Below are 20,695 nucleotides of genomic sequence, written 5' to 3'. Positions count from 1 at the left end.
CAAACATGATGACATAGAAGTACCAGATATGCAGCCTTGAATCTAGTAAGAGGCAGACAGGTTTTATTTGATATCTCTCTCTCTCTCTCTCTCTCTCTCTCTCTCTCTCTCTATATATATATATATATATATATATGTGTGTGTGTGTGTGTGTGTGTATATATGTATGTGTGTGTGTGTGTGTGTATATATATATATATATATATGAATAATATTTTTATTGAATTCAGAGAGGAAGAGAGAGGGAGAGAGACAGAAACATCAATGATGAGAGAGAATCATTGATTGGCTACCTCTTGCACGCCCCCTACTGGGGATCAAGCCCCCAACCCGGGCATGTGCCCTGAACTGGAATCAAACCTGGGACCCTTCAGTCCCCAGGCCGATGCTCTATCCACTGAGCAAAACCAGCTAGGTCTATTTGATCTCTTTTTTTTTTTAATATATTTTATTGATTTTTTACAGAGAGGAAGGGAGAGAGATAGAGAGTTAGAAACATCGATGAGAGAGAAACATCAATCAGCTGCCTCCTGCACATCTCCCACTGGGGATGTGCCCGCAACCCAGGTACATGCCCTTGACCGGAATTGAACCTGGGACCTCTCAGTCCGCAAGCCGACGCTCTATCCACTGAGCCAAACCGGTTTCGGCTATTTGATCTCTTTAACAGAGTGCCCTGTTCACCCTCCTCCAAGCTGATGAAGGAAGGGGTAGAGAAGGGAGAAAGAGTCACTTCAGGACTATATTATATTATGAACTTTATTATATATTGCCATTAGACATAGTTGAATAAAGTTCTATTTGGACTATATTTCAGGAAACTTAATATCCAATCTAATAATGTCTATGCAAATATATGTCCTAAATAACTGATTCATATTCACAAAATGTTAAAGATAAAAGGGAATGTAGATATAATTTATTCCAACCCTATCATTTTATAGACGAGAAAACTGAAGTCAGAGATTGTGACATTTTAGGGGCAAAATAATCTTCGAATATAAATAAGATTTCTCTAAATAAATCAAAATTATGTATTAGAAGTCAGTTTGCAATCAGTCAAAGTTAAAAATGGTTACTAATTAGTTTATGGTATAAGTCAATTAGTAAAAAACAGCCAGTGATTCCACTTGCATGAGGCAAGCAAGTGAATCCAACCACTGAAAAACTTTCTAATTAGGAAAAGATGGTAAGGTTTTGTTTAAACAGAGATATGTTATGTGCTAGGAGCTTTTCTCTTTCTGCTTGTGTTCATGGATGAAGATGCAGAGAAATTGAGGAGCAAATGGCCAGCTAAAAATGGCCCTTATTTGTTCCATCAGCCTAGAGATAGCACAGCATAAAGAAAACACATTTATTTTTATTTTTTAAAATCTTTATTGTTTAAAGCAGCGGTTCTCAACCTGTGGGTCGCGACCCCTTAGGCGGTCGAACAACCCTTTCACAGGGGTCGCCTAAGACCATCCTGCATATCAGATATTTACATTACGATTCATAACAGTAGCAACATTACAGTTATGAAGTAGCAACGAAAATAATTTTATGGTTGGGTCACAACATGAGGAACTGTATTTAAAGGGCCAGAAGGTTGAGAACCACTGGTTTAAAGTATTACAGAGGTCCCATCCTCGCCCCCCCCCGCCCCCCCCCCACACCGTCCCCTTCTATCCCACACCCGCCCCTCACCTGAGAGCTCCCCACCAATAACAATACCACATTTATCTCTCTTGCTCTCTTTTTTATCTTTCTAGTTTACCTATTAATAGCCTATCTCAAGATAAAGAAATAAAGATAAAAGATAAAAGTCAGTCAGAAATAAAATGAGCCAATGATAGGAGAAAGGTCACACAGAGAGAAAGTTCATGAAAATATGAGGAAAGGTGTTAATAATATATCCATGTCAGGGGAACTAAAATATGAAAAATACCATCTTCTTTTCAAATAGAACATTTCTCTTAAAATAAATGCAATAGATTTATTGGAGTTTCCTCCAAAAGCGAACTGTCTATATCACCACTTAGGTGATATAACAATAGATCAAACAACAGCAAACTATAGCCCTCACTGGCCAAATCCAGTCTGCTGCCTGTATTTGTAAAAAAAGTTTTATTGGAGCAGCTATAACCAGTCATTTACATATTGTCTATGGTTGCTTTTGCAATATAACAGCAGTTGATTAGTTGCAACAAAGACTGAGTGGCCTAGAAAACCTAAACTGTTTATTATCTAGTCCTTTATAGGAAATACTTAACAACCCCTGCTCTAGACCACAGCACTATCTAGCAGGGTTTTCTGTGATGACAGAAATGTTCTGATCTGCGAAATTCAATATGGTAGCTACTCGCCACATGTACTGAGTACTGAGTACTTGAAATGTGACTAGTGCAACTGAAGAATTGATTTTAAATTTAATTTTAAGTAATTAAATAAACACATGTTGGCTAGTGGCTACAGCATAAAATAGCACGCTCTACATGAAATTCCTGATTTCAAAGGTAAAGATATTATCTCTTTCTCAAGCAGCTGAACTAGGCCTAGAATTCACGTTTTCTATTATCAAACTTGGTGCTTTATCCACTAAACCAAGCTCCCCTTCTGCTACTTCCTATTGGTTGATCCCTTCCTCCCCCGCTGCCTTCCCTCTGAGGTTTGACAGTCTGTCCATGTTTCTATGTCTCTGGGTCTATTTTTTGTTCATCAGTTTATGTTCATTAGATTCCACTGAGGTGTCACCTCACACCTGTCAGAATGGCTACCATCAACAAATCAACAGTTTGACAAGTACTGGTGAGGATGTGGAGAAAAGGGAACCTTAGTGCACTGCTGGTGGGAATGCAGACTGGTGCAGCCATTATGGAAAACAGTATGGAGTTTCCTCAAAAAATTAAATATGGAATTGCCATTTGACCCAGTGATCTTACTTATAGGAAAATACCCTAAGAGACCCGAAACACCAATCAGAAAGAATGTATGCACCCCTATGTTCATAGCAGCACAATTTATAATAGCTAAGATCTAGAAACAGACCAAGTGCCCATCAGTAGGTGAATGGATAAAAAAGTTGTGGTAGCCAAGCTGGTTGTGGCTCAGAGGTTGAATGTTGACCCAGAAACCAGAAGGCCACTGGTTCAATTCCTGGTCAGGGCATATACCTGGATTGCAGGCTTGATCCCCAGTGGGGCGCATGTAGGAGGCAGCTGATCAATGATTCTCTCTCATCAATGATGTTTCTATCTCTCTCTCCCTATCCCTTCCTCACTGAAATATATAAAAATATACTTAAAAAAAAAGTTGTGGGTCCTAGCCAGTTTGGCTCAGTGGATAGAGCATCAGCCTGCGAACTGAAGGGTCCCAGGTTCGATTCTGGTCAAGGGCACATGCCCGGGTTGTGGGCTCGATCCCCAGTGTGGGGCGTGCAGGAGGCAGCCAATCAATGATTCTCTCTCATCATTGATGTTTCTCTCTCTCTGTCCCTCTTCCTTCCTCTCTGAAATCAATAAAAATATATTTTTAAAAAAAGTTATGGTACATTTACACCATGGAATACTATGTAGCAGTAAAAAAGAAGGATCTCTTACCCTTTGAGACAACATGGAGGGACCTGGAGAGTATTATGCTAAGTGAAAAAAGCAGTCAGAAAAAGACAAGTACCACATGATCTCATATGTGGAATCTAATGAACAAATAAACTGATGAAAAAAAATAGATCCAGAAACATAGAAGCATGAACAGACATGGAATCTTAGAGAGAAGGCAGGGGGTGGGAGGTGGTGGGAAGAAATCAACCAAAGAACTTGTATGCATATATGCATAACCCATGTACAAGACAATAGGGTGGTGAAGGCCTTGGGGGTGAGGGAACAGGGGCAGGATAGAAGGGGGCCAATGGGAGAAAAAAGGGGATATGTAATACTTTCAACAATAAAGATTTAATTTAAAAACTATGAAGAATTTTAAAGTCTAGATTTGAAATTCAGTGTTACTAAAAGAATAACCCTGGTAATTTTCTCTTATGATATTTTTACCACACTGCCCAATTAAGAAAAACAAAGGAGAAAAATATATAACATACCTCCAAGTAACAAGCTATTGTGTTTTTAGTCATTTCTTTGAAACCTCAAATCCACTGTGTAATTCTGAGTTAAATAAAGTCTAGCTGTCACATGTATCATCACTATAATTAGAGTTTTTATGCACAATAGCAAATCATTTAAAACCATTAAAAATAGAATGTGCCCTAACCGGTTTGGCTCAGTGGATAGAGTGTCGGCCTGCGGATTGAAGGGTCCCAGGTTCGATTCCGGTCAAGGGCATGTACCTTGGTTGCGGGCACATCCCCAGTAGGGGGTGTGCAGGAGGCAGCTGATCAATGTTTCTCTCTCATCGATGTTTCTAGCTCTCTATCCCTCTCCCTTCCTCTCTGTAAAAAACCAATAAAATATATTTTTAAAAAAATAGAATGTATTAGATTGATAGCCTGTGTTTACTCTGAACCATTTCATTTTGTTCTGATTTATATGAATTATGTGATGAAGAGACAATAGAAAAATGAGTCATTAGCAAATAGATTGATTTTTCAATCATTACACAATGTCTTTTAAAAATAATTTGTTTTAAGGAATCACTTTAGTTCTCAATTTAAAATGTCTTCATTTTCTTCACTCATTTTTCTAAAAAAGAGTAATAGGAGCCAAATCTGATGTGCACTGTACCTTTAAATGATTATTTGCAACAGCATCATGTAAGGGCAGAATTCCATCTAGATCTTCACAGTTAACATTAGCACCAGCTCTTAATAACTCCACAATTATATCGTCAGCTCCCTCACTAGATGCCTTATGTAGTGGTGTCCAACCTAAAAATGGAAAAGAGGAAAAATTAAAACAAGCTGCTGCTGACATATACTCATTATTAAGTTTGCTTGCATTAATGACATTAACATCTACATTGATTCAAATGTACATATTAGTGGAAAAAATATTGAAAACTGTGGCCTTAAAATGTGTTTCATTTTTAAAAACAAATTGATCTCATAAAAAAATATTTGATAGAGGTGCCAAAACAGAAGCATAATCATAATGGGACCAAAGTAAATATTAATCATGTCAATTTGTTTCAACTCAGATATTAAAAGATCATCTCTGACTTTTCTACTTGTATCCTTTCATTGTCACATTTTTCTTTAAAATGACATGTCATTCCATCAATTTTTTAGTTTTTCCCTCTGGAATTCCTCACACAAGATTCTTTTATGCTGAGCAAAATGTTAGATCAATTTAAAATTGGAGGTTTAAAATAAAAAATAAGGGAGGGGAGAAGAAAGGAATAGTAGAAAGACAGGAGGAAAGGAAAGAAGGAACAAGAAAGTAGGAAAAATTTTGCATTCTCTCCAAAGTTAGGGAATGGAATTAGGGCCTACAAAGAAAAGGCCTAAATAAAGTTTCCCTTACTCCCCATTCTATATACTCTTGCTGAATGCTCCCAAATGCATGTTGAAGAAGGAAGTTATTTTAGCAATTGGTGAGAACCAAGATAAGTCTTACTATTCAACTTATATGTCACTAAAGAAAATTGTTCAAAGTTAATTATTACATAGTAGTCAGATTCAAAACTGGGGTTAGGAGCTGTGAAATGTGAGTTCAAATTTTAAATACAATTAAAAGAATCCAAACCTGCATTATCTTTTAGATTCACATCTGCTCCAGATTCTATTAGAACTTTCATCAGAGACAAATCTCCTCTTCTGACAGCCAAATGAAGTGGGCTTTCCCCCCTGGTATTCCTCTTATTGATCCCAGCTGTTTTCATTTCTGTAAATTTGCCAAGTAAAACTGAGGCTTCTTTTCTGCCAAATGCTGATTATAAAGGAGCTTAAAAAATACATACCAACTTCCTCAAAACATCCTAAGTAGGATGTACCACACAGAAACATACATCTATTAATATAACTGTTACTATTTTAAAATATAACTGTAACATAGTTCTTCAACTTCTGAAGAAATTATAGTGCACTTAAGCATTACTTCAAAGTCATTCTAGCAATTCTTTAGTCACTCTATTATATGTTTGATTAAAACAAATAAACCTGTTTCAGTTCTATACTCATTTTACCCTCAGTAGTCCTTTAGTAATAATTTTTTTCTTAAAACAAATTGTGATTTTATAAAAATTCTCTTTGTTCTACAGCTATTCTCTCTATCTCAATGGGTCTATTTCTGATCACATAAGATGCCAAGAACCAAACTATGGCCTATTGGTTTTTTTATTTTTCTTTCATAAAAAATAAAGTACAGTATCATTATTTAAAGATTCTTTTTTTAATCTTTTCTTTGCAACACAAGTTAGACAGACTTATAGGTTGAAGCTAAAAATTGCAAACTAGCCCTGGCTGGTTTGGCTCAGCGTATAGAGCATCGGCCTGCGGACTGAAGGGTCCCGGGTTTGATTCCGGTCAAGGGCATGTACCTGGGTTGCGGGCACATCCCCAGTAGGGGGCGTGCAAGAGGCAGCTGAATCGATGTTTCTCTCTCATCGATGTTTCTAACTCTCTATCCCTCTCCCTTCCTCTCTGTAAAAAATCAATAAAATATATATTTAAAAAATAAATAAAAAGAAAAAAATGGCAAAATAACCACATTTCTCCCCAAACCATGCAAAAATGATAGTAAAAGATATTTTGAAAAATGTCATACAAGAACAATAAAAGAGGAAACAATAAATAGAAGACTTCAACAAATTTAGGGGAACTGGAAAGTCACTGATGGAGAAGAGTTGACTGACATGGCAGAGTGGAAAATGCTCCAACCCAAGTGCCTGCGAAAGGAATTTGCAGAGGAAGGGAGCCAATCTGAACCAGGCACTCAGCACTTGGGGGCATCAGGTGCCATGAAAGGCAGTATGTATAGAACAGGGCTGGAAAAAGCAACACTGACTGTAAAAGTATGTATATAGAAAAGTTAAGACTCCAAGTTGCCTTTCCCAACCCCAAAGTGCCTGGCAACCATTCCTCTTAGCCCAGGCCCCCATCTGGAGGTTCACTTTCTGTAGAAACTACATCAAAGAAGCTTCAGACTAAGACACAAGGCAAAGCAGAGAGTTGGGCTGATTAAACAGTAGTACTAAAAGTGGAATCCCAGATCAACAGTATCAGTTTCACTTGGGAAATGTGTTAGAAATGCAAATTCTTCAGCCATCCTAAGCCTATTCTGGAGGGCAGACTTTAAGATGGCTCCTAATGATCCTTACTTCCTCATATTTATAGTCTTGTAACAACCCCTCCTTGAGAAACTTGCTTCTAATCAATAGAATAACTTAACATTGAGGGTACTTAATTTCCTTATCTATATATATAAAAATCCAGTGGTCGTAACGCCATAACGATCAGTGCACTGCGAGATGCGCACGGGTGGGTGGGGTTGCAAGTGTGGCGGGGCAAGTGCAGGCAGGCGGGGCTGCGAGTACAGAGAGGTGCACACAGGTGGCTGGGGCCATGCAATTTCTCGCGCTGGGTTTCTAGTCTATATATATAAAAGCCTAAGCGACCGTTATGACTGGATAACTGGCTGGTAGCTATGACACGCACTGACCACCAGGGGGCAGACACTCAATGCAGGAGCTGTCCCCTGGTGGTCAGTGCGCTCCCACAGCCAACCTCCTGTGGTCCCTCCCATGGTCCCTCCCCCCAACCGGCCAACTTCCCATGAGACGGCCCTGATCGGCCCAATCACTGGACAGGTCAAGGGACCTCACCTGTGCACGAATTTGTGCACCAGGCCTCTAGTTAGGTTATAAAAGATTTTAACATATTCTGTCTTGCTAGTTGACTTCCTCTACCACCTTCAGCTTGTATGTTTTAATGAAGCAAGTGGCCACCTTGAAAGAGCCCATGAAACAAGAAACAGGATGGGCACAACCCTAAAGGAACTGAATTCTGCCAACAATCACGTGGGCTTAAAAGTGGATTCTTCCCTAGCTGAGCCTTCAGATGAGACCCCAGTCCTGGCCAACACCTTGATTGCAGCCCAGGAAAGATCCTGAGCAAAAGACCTGGCTAAGCCATGCCCTATTTCCTGACCTACAGAAACTATAAGATAATAAAGGTGTGTTGTTTTAAAATAATTTGTGATCATTTTTCATGCACTAATATATAACTAACACACCTACTGAATTAGAATTCCTGATGGTAGACCCCAGCAATGCTTTAATGGCTTTCCAGGTGACTCTGATGCAACGTAAGGTTTGAAAAGCACCGCATTAAATCATCAGATCCTTACCCAGTCCTGTTTCCTAAATGTCAGCAACCAGACATAAATTTCAGAGCAAGAGAAAAAAAAGTCTCTAATGGATGGATCCTTTGGCTATGAGAGTCACATGGAAGATTAATAGTTTCATGTTCATCTTCCATTGACATCCAGACAAAATTTCTAAATTTCTTTAGAAATTTGCACTCGGAAATTTTTTATTGGAAGAAAAAGACATATTACATATATTTCATGTGTTATATGTATATTTTTTAAAATGCAGTTTACAAGTTTGAATGGAAAAATCTCTCTCAGTAACTGTTACTGTGAATAATATAAATCTCACATTGTTCCTGGTATGTTCGTAGCAAAGAAGGTAGGCATGTGATAAACATTTTGGTGCAAAAACTCAAAAATTGCTCAATGTTACTGTCATCGTAAATTTTCCCAGCATTTAACTGAAATTTGAAAATAGCCGTAACCGGTTTGGCTCAGTTGATGGAGCATCGGCCTGCGGACTGAAAGGTCCCAGGTTCGATTCCCGTCAGGGGCATGTGCCTTGGTTGCGGGCACATCCCCAGTGGGGGGTGTGCAGGGGGCGGATGATCGATGTTTCTCTCTCATCGATGTTTCTAACTCTCTGTCCCTCTCCCTTCCTCTCTGTAAAAAATCAATAAAATATATTTAAAAAAAAAGAAATTTGAAAATAACAAAATCTGGGAGAAAATGGAAAGGAAACAAAGGGGACTTACACTAAAATTCTTTATAAAGTACACTGTAGTTAAAGCTGAGTATTTCTTAACAGCTTTATATTTAATTAAAGCATTGAGTATTAGTTGTCTATACTAATCATAGGGTAATATGCTAATTAGACTGGACATCTTTCAGACATCCTTCTGGACAAAGCCAGTGGCGGGGGCCAAGGCAGAGGTGGTTAGGGGTGATCAGGCCGGCAGGGGAGGACAGTTAGGGGCGATTAGGCCGGCAGGAGAGCAGTTAGGGGCATCAGGCCAGCAGGCAGAGGCAGTTAGGAGCCAGCGGTCCCAGATTGTGAGGGGGATGTGCAGGGATTGGGCCTAAACTGGCAGTCGGACATCCCCCGAGGGGTCCCGGATTGGAGAGGGTGAAGGCTGGGTTGAGGGACCTCCACCCGTGCATGAATTTTGTGCACTGAGCCTCTAGTTTATTAATAAAATATAATGTCATTAAGAAATACTCAGGAAGAACCAAGATGGAGGCTTAAGGTATAAACCTGTGTGTGCTGCCTCCCACAACAACACTGAAACTACTACAACTATAAGACAAAACAGCTATCATCCAGAACCATGGGAAAGCTGGCCGAGTGGAAGTTCTACAACTAGAAGGAAAGAAAGGAGCGCACTGAGACTGAGTAGGAGGTGCAAAGGCACCAAGAACAGAGGTATGAAGGCAGGCTGCAACTGGATGAGTGGTTTTTTTCAATCAGAAGGGGATACAAGCTCTCGAATGCACTGAGCTCGTTTAAGGTGAGATTCTGAGGTCCCAGACTCCTACAGGGAGAAACTGGACTGTCTTGCAGCGGGGTGGGAAAGTGAGGGTGGCTTTCTCACAGAGCTGCTCGCAGAGATCACTGTTGCTGTGGGGGCGTGGCACTCGAGGAAGCAGAGACGCAGAGACGCAGAGACGCAGAGTCAGAGTCACGGAGACTCGAGGAGTTGCGGAGACACTGACGACAACCATTGCTGTTTGCTCCGCCCTGGTGATTCTCTGAGACCCCGCCCCACTCAATTTACATCCCCACCCAAGCTGTGCCAGTGGCGCAAAGGAACCACCTGCGCTTTTGCAGCCTAACCCAACAAACTGCAGCTGGGTCAGAGAGCTCCAAAACTTCCAAATTCCAAACAAAGAGGAGAAATCTGTTGATATCGCTGTAGCTCCTGCTGGGTGGACCCACACAGTGGTTGACTTGGAGATTCAGGAGCCAGGGTACCCCTGGTCAGATACCAGATTTCAACTCCTCACATCCGTAAGGGACACACTCAAGAAGCAGACTCAGTGAGCACCAAAGCCCCACTGAAGCAAGTCCTGCTCCATAAGGGTGTCTCCAGCACAGCAGTTCTTCCACTATAGACACAACAGGTCCTCACAGTCAGCCAAAAATGTGGAGACAAAGAAACATGTCACAAATGAAAGAAATGGAGGAAAGCAAACTAATGAAGGACATAGAGTTCAAAACCACAGTTATAAGGTTACTCAAGAATCTTCTACAAACCTCCGAGAAACTTAGTGAGACCACCGAGGAACTTAGTGAGACCTTCAAGGATCTTAATGAGAATGCCAAAAAAAATGGAAAAGGACCAGTCAGAAATTAAACATACACTGACTGACATTAAAAATAAAATACAGAGATCCAACAGCAGACTAGAGGATCCCAAGAATCAAGTCAAAGATTTGAAATATGAAGAAGATAAAAACACCCATCCCGAAAAGCAAAACGAAAAAAGAATCCAAAAATATGAAGATAGTGTAAGGAGCCTCTGGGACAACTTCAAACATACCAACATCCGAATTAGCAGGGTGCCAGAAGAAGAGAGAGAGCAAGATACTGAAAGCATATTAGAAGAAATCATGACAGGAAACTTCCCCTACCTGATGAAAGAAATAGACTTACAAGTCCAGGAAGCACAGAGAACCCCAAACAAAAGGAATCCAAAGAGGACCACACCAAGACACATCATAATTAAAATGCCAAGAGCTAAGGACAAAGAGAGAATCTTAAAAGCAGCAAGAGAAAAAAAGTTAGTTACCTACAAGGGAGTACCCATACGACTGTCAGCTGATTTCTCAACAGAAACCATGCAGGCCAGAAGGGAGTGGCAAGAAATATTCAAAGTGATGAATAGCAAGAATCTACAACCAAGATTACTCTACCCAGCAAAGCTATCATGTAGAATTGAAGGTCAGATAAAGAGCTTCACAGACAAGAAAAAGCTTAAGGAGATCATCACCATCAAACCAGGAATATATGAAATGCTAAAGGATATTCTTTAAGAAGAGGAAGAAGAAAAAGGTAAAGATAAAAATTATGAACAACAAAGTGACAACAAATAAATACCTATCAACAAGTGAACCTAAAATTAAGTCAGAATAAACTGGTGAATATAATAGAAGCAGGGGCATAGAAAGGGAGTGGACTGACAATTCTTGCGGGGAAAGGGGTGTGGGGAGTGCAGGAAGAGACTGGACAAAAATCTTACACCTATGGATGAGGACAGTGGCAGGGGGTAAGAGCATGGGGTGGGATGGGAACCAGGCGGAGGGGAGATATGCGGAAAAAAGAGGAACATCTGTAATAATCTGAACAATAAAGATTTATTAACTTAAAAAAATAAAAAAATAAAAGAACAACCACAATAGAAAAAAGAAAAGAAAAAGAAATACTCAGCTGGTCCTGGCCCGTGTAGCTCAGTGGTTTAGAGCATCGTCACGTGCACCGAAGGATCTCAGCTTCGATTCCCAGTCAGGGCACATATTCAGGTTAGAGGTTCAATTCTCAGTTGGAATGTGTACAGAGAACAACTGATCAATGTTCCTCTTTCATATCAATGTTTCTCTCTCTTTCACCTGCCCTTCCTTTCTCTCTAGAATCAATAAAAAACATATCCTCGGATGAGAACAAAAAAAAAAAGAAAAAAATACTCAGCTATCTACCTTTTTATGCGGCCTGTCTTTCCTCTCTAGATTTTTGGATCTTCTCATTTTTGTTCGGAAATTTCACAGTGAGATGTCTTGCTTATGGTACTGGACACTTTGTGGGCCCTTTCAATATGGAAACTTCTGTGCTTTATTTCTTATCTTATTTCTTTGATTTCTTTTCTATTTTCACTGTTCTCTCTGGATATCCTGGAGTGATCTAATTTTATTCTCTTTATTTTTTCTATTTTTATTTTTTATAGGAGACTTGGAAAGCTTTACCTCCCAACTCTGCTATATCCACATATATATATACTTAAAAATCCTGCTATTATATTTTTAATATCTAAGGGCTCTCCGTATTGTTCTTCATTCCTTTGTTTCTATGCCTTTATAAGCAAGTTTAATATATCCTGATTCTTGAATTATTTGTTTCTTCTGGGTTCCTTTAGTATGTTTAGATCTCTTTGATGTCTCTTTTATATTGGAGTATTGGGGTTTTCTACAAACACTTGTTGATTTTTGGCTATCTGTTCTTATTTAAGTGAGAGAAACTAAAATGCTGACTGGAAATCTGTGAAGGGTAAAGGGAGTACAGCAGAGCTCAGGGCTTGGTTGAATTCACCCTTGGTGATCAAGAAGTAAGCTGGCCTTTGTGTTAGGGAATTGCCAGATGTATTTGGAATTATCTCCTCTTGGGCAGTTCAATTTATTAGTTTAAAGATACTTACTCAGGCACTGTGTTAAAAAACAAAACAAACAAACAAAAAAACACCAGAGATGAAACACAAAAGAAATGTATTATTTCAAAGTTCTGGAGATCAGAAGTCTAAAACCTAGGTGTCAGCAGGGCTACACTCTCTAAGAAAGAATCAGCATTTCTTGGCTTCCTTGGATTTGGCTACATCGCTCCACTACCTCCATCTTCACATTGTCTTCTCTCCTGTGTGCCTCAAATCTCCTTCTGTTTTTCTTTTATAAAGACACAGTAGTAATTAGATCCAGGACCCACCAAAGAATCCAGGATGATCTCCTCATCTTAAGATCTTAATTACATCTGCAAAGTTTTTTTCTAAATATTCACTCTTTTATGTAACACTAGAGGCCTGGTGCACAGATGCGTGCACTGGTGGGGTCCCTCAGCCTTGGCCTGTGGGGACTGGGCCGAAACCAGCAGTCTGACATCCCCCAAGGTCCCAGACTACAAGAGGTGCAAATCCATGCACCGGGCCTCTAGTATGCATATAAGATCTTTGGTTAATCTCTTCCTGCCCTCCCTCCTCCCCCCTTCCCACTGAGATTCATCAGTCTGTTCCATGTTTCCATGCCTGTATGTTGAGCGTCTGCCCCCTGGTGGTCAGTGTGCATCATAGCTACCGGTTGAACGGTCATTTAGGCTTTTATAATATAGATAGATAATAGCACAGATTCCAGGGCTTAGGGCATGGACACATTTTGCAGAGCCACCATTTAACTCACTACAGGAGGAATATATAAGAAGGGATTCAGTTTACATGAGACAGGACAATGGGAGAAGGTTTACAGAAAATGCCTAATCCAGTGTTCGTCCTACCACTAGTATACTAAACAGAAAATAAATCAACTTTTTAATGCTTAGTATTCAATTCGAAGTGGTCCAGCCCATTGTTCATCACAGAACTAACTCCAAGAACTATCAAAGGGTAGTTAGCTTGTCCATACTTCCAAATACATACAGTTCATTCATATGACACCAAAAAACTAGTGGCTATGCTTTTTTAATGTTTGTTATGTTAAAAGGGCTCGGTGGAAGTATCAGAGATGAGACACAGTTCACCCACAATGTCCACACTCAATATTCTTGCTGTTTATCTCCTCTAAAATAACAAATTAGAAGTCAGAGGCAGAAATATCATAAGAATATATCTGAAGACTAATAAATTCTCAAGTGTTGCTTTACAGTAAAACCATCTAAAATATCGTTGAAATAATCTTATAATATAGTGAATGACAAAAAAATAAACAAGTAAATCTGAAAGTTTAGAACTATTCTGAAATACAGTGGATTCCTGGGCCTGGCCAGGTAAACATTTACTTATACAAGTAAAGGAATACAAACCTTGGCTGCAGGTAGCTTTTGATAAATTTTGTTCTTGGATGTTAACAGGTATGTGAATCTCTGTATCTGTTCTATCTTTTTTCTCCTCACAATTTCTTACAGTGCTTTCATCTCCACTGATATTATTAGTTAATTCCTCATCTGAAAAACAAACATTTCTGCAGTATCAGTGTGGCAATTCTCCTTATTGGTTAAATGACTAGTCATATAACTATTCCAAGTTTCTATTCCTAGCTGGAAGAATTTAGAAATGGTTTTATATAACTAATGTAAATTAGTTTGCTAAATGCAATTCTGATGGGAATACAGTGAATTGTTGAAATCACTGGAGCTAACAATTTCCTGCTGTAAAAATGTTAAGTTTATTGATACTAAGATAAGTCTATACTAAAAATGAATATAATAATTGATATAAATACTGTTACTTCTGTCAATATCAATTTAGCAACAATCTTTGATAATAATGGTTGAACTTTTAAAGTAAACACGATTACTTAAATAATTAGCAGCATCCCCCAAATTATAGCCCTCATGTCCTCATTCTTGTCAGTTTGGGCATAGGTTGAGTGAAATTCAGTTGGAAACTTCTATAAAATAAGTAAATCTATAGGAAATGTGTACAAATCTAGCAATACTACTAATACCTGGTTTATGAGAAATTTCCTTCTCTTCTCTTTGACTAACTTGTGAGATGTTGGTCAATTTTTTATTCATATTGTCAATGGAATGAAAATCTCTATTATGTATGATTTCACTCTCTGCAAGGTCTTGTCTCCTTTTTTCAACGTTAGTTGTTTCTATTACTTGAGAATGAACAACTGTGGATAAAGGCCCATTTGAAAAATTTGGTTTTTGGCCTTTGTCAGTGTAATTCCTTTTAGTGCCTTCTTTCTTATTCACCTTTTCCACAATATGTGTATTTGTTTGATTCATTAAAGAAGTTGGTATGCTGGGGCTACTGCAATCCTGAGGCCTTTGGAATTGCTCCACATTAGTCAACTGCAAAACGTCATGTGTTGAAATTGTTCTTGTACAAGCCAAGGAAGTACGCTCAGGACTGTCTTGTGAGTGAACAAAAGAAGTTCCATATATGTATTGTTCATAATTTGCAACGTGTGGTTCAGAAACGGCTGTATTATCTGAATTAGAAAAATTAACAGCCTCCTGTTGTGGAAGTATGCTTAGGCCACCTGCTTTTAACTTATTGTCCTGTGAAAAATGGTCTTTAGAAGGTAAAGACTGTTCAAAATCCATTACTTCTCTATTTGTTATATTCTCTTTATCATTATAGTGGTTTTTGCAACTTGTAGAACATATCATCTTTTTAGACATTATGGTCTCTTCAGAGGTACAGCAATCAACATGAATATCATTATTAAAATTTTCCCACTTATTAAGGTCCTCTTTTTTTTCATCTGAGTTAGTGTTTACATGAGATTTATAAGGACTAATGTGCTGTTGTTCTTGGTGAGTTTGAGCCTGCTGATCTGTAGTAACAATGGGTAATTCGATTTCTTTATGTACAAAAAGTCCTGAGAAAGTAACAGCTTTAGCTTGGTCACTGGATTCTAATTCCAAGGATTTTATTTCTTGACTTTCTAATAAATCCAGGCTCTGGGTATGTGTCTCTTTGGGAACTGAATGAGTGTCAATATTGTTACTTAATCCATTTTCCAGGCTTGACAGAGCTGGGCTAAAAGGTTTACATGACTCTTCTGGAAGGTCATAAAGGGTTTGGAGAATATGCTGCTGATCAGTAACCAATCTACTTCTTCTGGAAGAAGACACAGCTACAGTCTTTCTTGAGTTTCTTTCTTGGATTGCCTTATGCACCTGAGTCCTTTTACATCGTTCATTTCTTCTTCCTTTATGTTTAGACGCATTTGTGCTGGAATCCTTGACATTATGGAGATTGTTTTTTCTGAGTCCTGTAGAGTATATTTGGTTAACAGTTGATTGCTTATGCTTGAAGTTGCCAAATTTCGTGCTTTTGGAATTTCTTGGGTAATGTTCATTTACATCTTCTTTCTTTATAAATAAACCTTTTTTGCTTCCTTTATCAACTTTTATATGTTCTGGCTTCTGTCTGTTGGAATTTTCATCACAAACAAACCCAATGCAATTTTTAGAACTGAATTTTGGTTTCTATAGAAACAAAATATATAGTTAGCTTTAATTTTCAGCTGTAGTTCTATACTCGATTCATTCTGGATTGTTCATAAATTAAACTATTATTCCATTTAATTTTATAATTTGATCTAATCACAGGGCCTGCTGAGATATATAAAACCTCATTCTTCAGAAAAAGTAGACTAATGGAAGAAAGGCAAATATAATAGACTCAGTGTGTGTACTAATCTTTATTTTCTGCTGTACATTTCAATTTTTGCCAATATTTTAGCACTACCAATCTTACTAAATATAATTTAAAAATCTTAATCTACTTAATATTTATAGGCTCTCGAAATAAATCAGATAAAAGTTTCCTTGTAAAGGAAACTTAAGAATTTTTTAGAAACACTCTTCTTTCCCAATTATTATACAGATAGAGCTAGAATTAAGAGAGTTTCTTCCTCTGGTATCTGAGAGACCGTAGGTAGGGCAGCAGCAGAAGGATTTTAAAAACAAGAAGACATATATGCTCCCAAATTGGTCTGCATGGAAAGATTATTGTGGGCTGCTAAGATTAAAACAGGAACAATGCTTCCTGCTTTCTGTCACTCATCACAACCCAAGCACCAGATGAAGAGTAACTGCCCACCATGTAAAGTTCAAAGGGATAGATTGACGCCTTTGACTCTTGTACTGTGTTTAGGCCAGAGGAAATTTGACATGGTTGATAACCCTAATGGCTCCATGAAGAGGAGGTAAAAGGAAATGTCTACCAATACATTAGTGTGCCCAGATATGCTACATTTACTGCTTCCCAAATTAACAGCCTAGAACCCCCTGATTCTCATATAATTATTCCAAAGTATCTTAAAAGCAAAGGTGAAGTCACTGTTCCTGATGCATGCTTCAGTAACTTTTTTTTCCTCTTTGATGATGCATTCTAAAAAAATGGTCTTTTGCTAAACAGAGATATACCTTTGGCTGGGGTGCATCCTCTACATCTAATGGATCAGTGCTATCCTTTTGAGCTGTAAACAAAAAGAGAAAAATCAAAGAACACAGCCTCCAGTGGCCAGACTCAGGACTCCTAAAACACACAAATCCCTTGCTATGAGAAAACTAGGTAGATTAAGGAAAATTATGCAAACATTTTCTATTAAGATTGGCATAATCTTACATAATATTACTATAATTTCCATATGTATCAGAAACCAAAAGCTATCTTGAGAGAGAGCTGAGAAAATTTCTGTGAGTAAAGCAAAATTGACCTTAAAAATTAACTAAAGACAGACACTAAACTCAGTATTTTTATATTCTCCACAGATATATCTAGATATTTAACTGTGTAAAACCTATTCTTATAAAGCAAAAAATTATTTCATAATTAATTGAATTATCATTTCCTGATATGTTTGCTTAATAAAGTTCAGTCTGTTTCTCTTGTTTTCCAGTGAGATTAGGCTACCAGAAAGAAGTCTTTTGCTCTAAAGAACTTATTAATTGCCTCTAGGTGGCTTTTATCAATGAAGTTATTTCTTTACTATAAAAATAGAGTACTTTGATCCAGATCTTAGTCCTTAGTCAATGACATTCAACAATTAGCTCTTGAGAAAATTACACACATATTATCTTTTGAGTGGAAAGAATTTGTTTTGTGTTTTTTTCAAAGGACTGATACTAATTATTCAACAAAAATTTACTGAATGCCTACTATGTATATGGTACTCTAGTATTCATTACTAGACAAAATAAACATCCTTTCCTTCATGGAGCTTAGATTCTAATGGGGGAAGACCAAAAATAAAAAATAAGCAATTGTCCAATGTGTAAGATGGTGTTAAGTACCAGGAGAAAAGGATAAATATTAGTACAGTAGGGTAAGAGGGATTGAAATGTGGTAGTTCTAAAAACATGTTCATAAAATTTTTGATACCCTTCCATTCAAGAGGTGGAGCTTAATTTTGTTCCCCCTGAGTGTGAGCCAAACTTAAGAGACTCACCTCTAACAAGTAAATATAGCAGAAGTTATTCTATATCAATTCCAAGATTAGGTTGTAAAAAGCCTGTGGCTTTTGTCTTGGGTGCATTCTCTCCTGGAGTATAGTACTTTCTCTGAGCCAGCTTTTAGGTCATCAGCAGCCCTGGAAAAGCTCAATTGGCAAGTAACTGAAGGCACCAGCTGACAACCAGGGCAGGAAAATCCAGTTTTTGTTTGTTTATTTGTTTGTTTTTACATAAAGAGTCTTTTTAAAAAAACAAATACCTTCATTTATTTCTGTTCTGGATCCATGAGAACTTTTTTTTATTTTATTGATTTTTTGCAGAGAGGAAGGGAGAGGGATAGAGAGTTAGAAACATCGATCAGCTGCCTCCTGCACACTCCCCACTGGGTATGTGGCCGCAACCAAGGTACATGCCCTTGACCGGAATCGAACCTGGGACCCTTCAGTCCGCAGGCCGACGCCCTATTTACTGAGCCAAACCAGTTAGGGCTACATATAGAGTCTTAAAAGAGAGAGGAAATTAAAGCCCCTTCTTGTTTCCGGATTCTCTTAGAAACTGTGCCTATTAGGTGGCTCCTAGAATATATTTTTCTTACAAAAATAAATAAATTATATGACAGATGTATTAAGGAGAACATCAAGAATATGCCATATACTTTTGAACCTCAGAGGGAAGGCAGGGGAGGGTGGGTGGGAAGAGAATAGCCAATGAACTTGTATGCATATATGTATAACCAGTGGACACAGACAATGGGGTGGTGAGGGCCTGGGGGGAGGGGGGAGAATGGGAAAGGACTGGAAGAGGTTACTGGGGGGGGAAAGGAGGGCCTATGTAATACTTTCAACAATAAAGATTTTTTTAAAAAAATAAATTTTAAAAAGAAGTATGTATTTAGTAATCTAATAAATTCAGAATATCTTAAGGGAAAAAAAAAGAATATGCCATATATATATAATCTTGTTATTGACAACTGCAGAACCATTTTTTTTTTGTAGTTTAATTTAAAAGTGTAATGGATGAGAGGGCAAAAGTATAGTCATAAGAAAAGATTCTTAGGGAATGGAAATAAACAATGTTGGCTATATTCATTGATAAAGATACAGCCAAATATAATTTACATCACATCATGCTATTCAGCCAAAGGATTATGGAGAGTGTCAGAATTTTATAGAAGTTTTCTTAACTGTCTGTAATGTACAATCTTGGGAAAAGTACATTTGCTATTATCATTCTTTGTCCTTTTAGAGTCCTTCATTTATATGCATTAGCAAACAAGTGAGTTTATTAAAGGAATAGAGCCAGGCCTCAGGTGGTGTGGCTCAGTTGGTTGGAGCATCATCTTGTGCACCAAAGGATCGTGGGCTCAATTCCCAGTCAGGGCACATACCCAGGTTGCAGGTTCAATCCCAGGTCAGGGAGTACCAGAAGGCAAACAATCCATGTATCTCTCTCACGTCGATGTTTTTCTCTCTCTTCCTTCCTCTCTCTCTAGAATCAATGAAAAACATATCCTTGGGTGAGGATTAATATATATATATATTTTTTTTTTAAAAAAAGAATGGAGCAAGGACACCATTGGGTGGATTTTCTCAAAATGTATAAGGAAAATGAATTTAATTTCTATAATTTTAAATTAAATTTCTGTAATTCTCTACTGACATGGTGAACAGATATAACAAGGCAGTTTAATCTTACCTGAAGTAAGATGTTTTTGATGTTTAGGAACATATCTCTCAAGAAGATGCCTCATACGTATACCTTGGGCCACATCCAAAGCACACTTTCCATTGGCATTTCTAAATAATGGATCAGCTCCATTGAAAAGAAGTAACTCTGCCACCTAGAGGAAGATTGTTCAAATGAGGGAACATGTACAAAAGGTACATTATTGTAAATGTGTGCTAGCATACAACTCTAAGCAACATCAAATATTTCTTCCAACAATACAAAGTTTGGGTTTACCTATAATATCTTGCCCAATAAAAAATTTAATATAATTGCTACTGAACCATAATTTGTTGATATGCATATCACTTTTCTTACAAAAAATTAGGGAGGAAGGGAGGGAGGAGAGGAGAGGAAGGAGAAAAAGAAAGAAGGTAAGAATAGAAAAAAAGAAGGGAGGGAGGAAGGGAAATATCTGCATTTCAGCTGCTCCTGAAATGGGGCTAGAATATACCAAGAATGAGGACTGGGTTCTGTAGTAGTAAATGTTAGTGTAACAGGCTCCAGGAGATAGTTGTCTTCCACCTATATCTGTGATGCTGCTGTTCTCCTCAGTGTGTCAGGGAGAAACTGGTCAATCTTAATCTGTTACTATCCTTAAGGAACCTCTTCTGTGAAGCTCTTTCTGACCTCCTTCTCCACTGCTGTCCTAGAGAAAAATAAGCTCTCCCTTCTTTCATGTATATATTTTATCTTAGTGCCCAATATACTCTATATTATACTTATTTCTTTTCTAAAAAACATATTTTTATTGACTTCAGAGAGGAAGGGAGAGGAAGAGAGAAAAGCATCAATGATAAGAAAGAATCATTGATGGGCTGTCTCCTGCACGCTCCCCACTGGG

The 20,695-nt window shown here is 38.1% G+C and overlaps 1 protein-coding gene across 1 annotated transcript in view; it reads right to left on the bottom strand.

Moving 5' to 3' along the window:
• Window positions 1-20,695, bottom strand: part of ANKRD31 (ankyrin repeat domain 31) — a 123,640-nt gene that overhangs the window by 35,830 nt on the left and 67,115 nt on the right. The window contains exons 12-18 of the mRNA XM_014453789.2: window positions 19,822-19,966; window positions 17,098-17,150; window positions 14,655-16,155; window positions 14,011-14,151; window positions 5,673-5,810; window positions 4,713-4,855; window positions 4,026-4,029 (exon numbers count right to left, since the gene is read on the bottom strand). Coding sequence (XP_014309275.2) covers window positions 4,026-4,029; window positions 4,713-4,855; window positions 5,673-5,810; window positions 14,011-14,151; window positions 14,655-16,155; window positions 17,098-17,150; window positions 19,822-19,966 — 2,125 coding nt within the window. The remainder of the gene's footprint in view (window positions 1-4,025; window positions 4,030-4,712; window positions 4,856-5,672; window positions 5,811-14,010; window positions 14,152-14,654; window positions 16,156-17,097; window positions 17,151-19,821; window positions 19,967-20,695) is intronic.

This window comes from Myotis lucifugus, unplaced genomic scaffold (genome assembly GCF_000147115.1).
Source record: "Myotis lucifugus unplaced genomic scaffold, Myoluc2.0 scaffold_0, whole genome shotgun sequence".
Taxonomy (NCBI): Eukaryota; Metazoa; Chordata; class Mammalia; order Chiroptera; family Vespertilionidae; genus Myotis; species Myotis lucifugus.
Note: the sequence above shows the minus strand (reverse complement) of the source record. Positions and strands in the feature narration are given on the sequence as shown.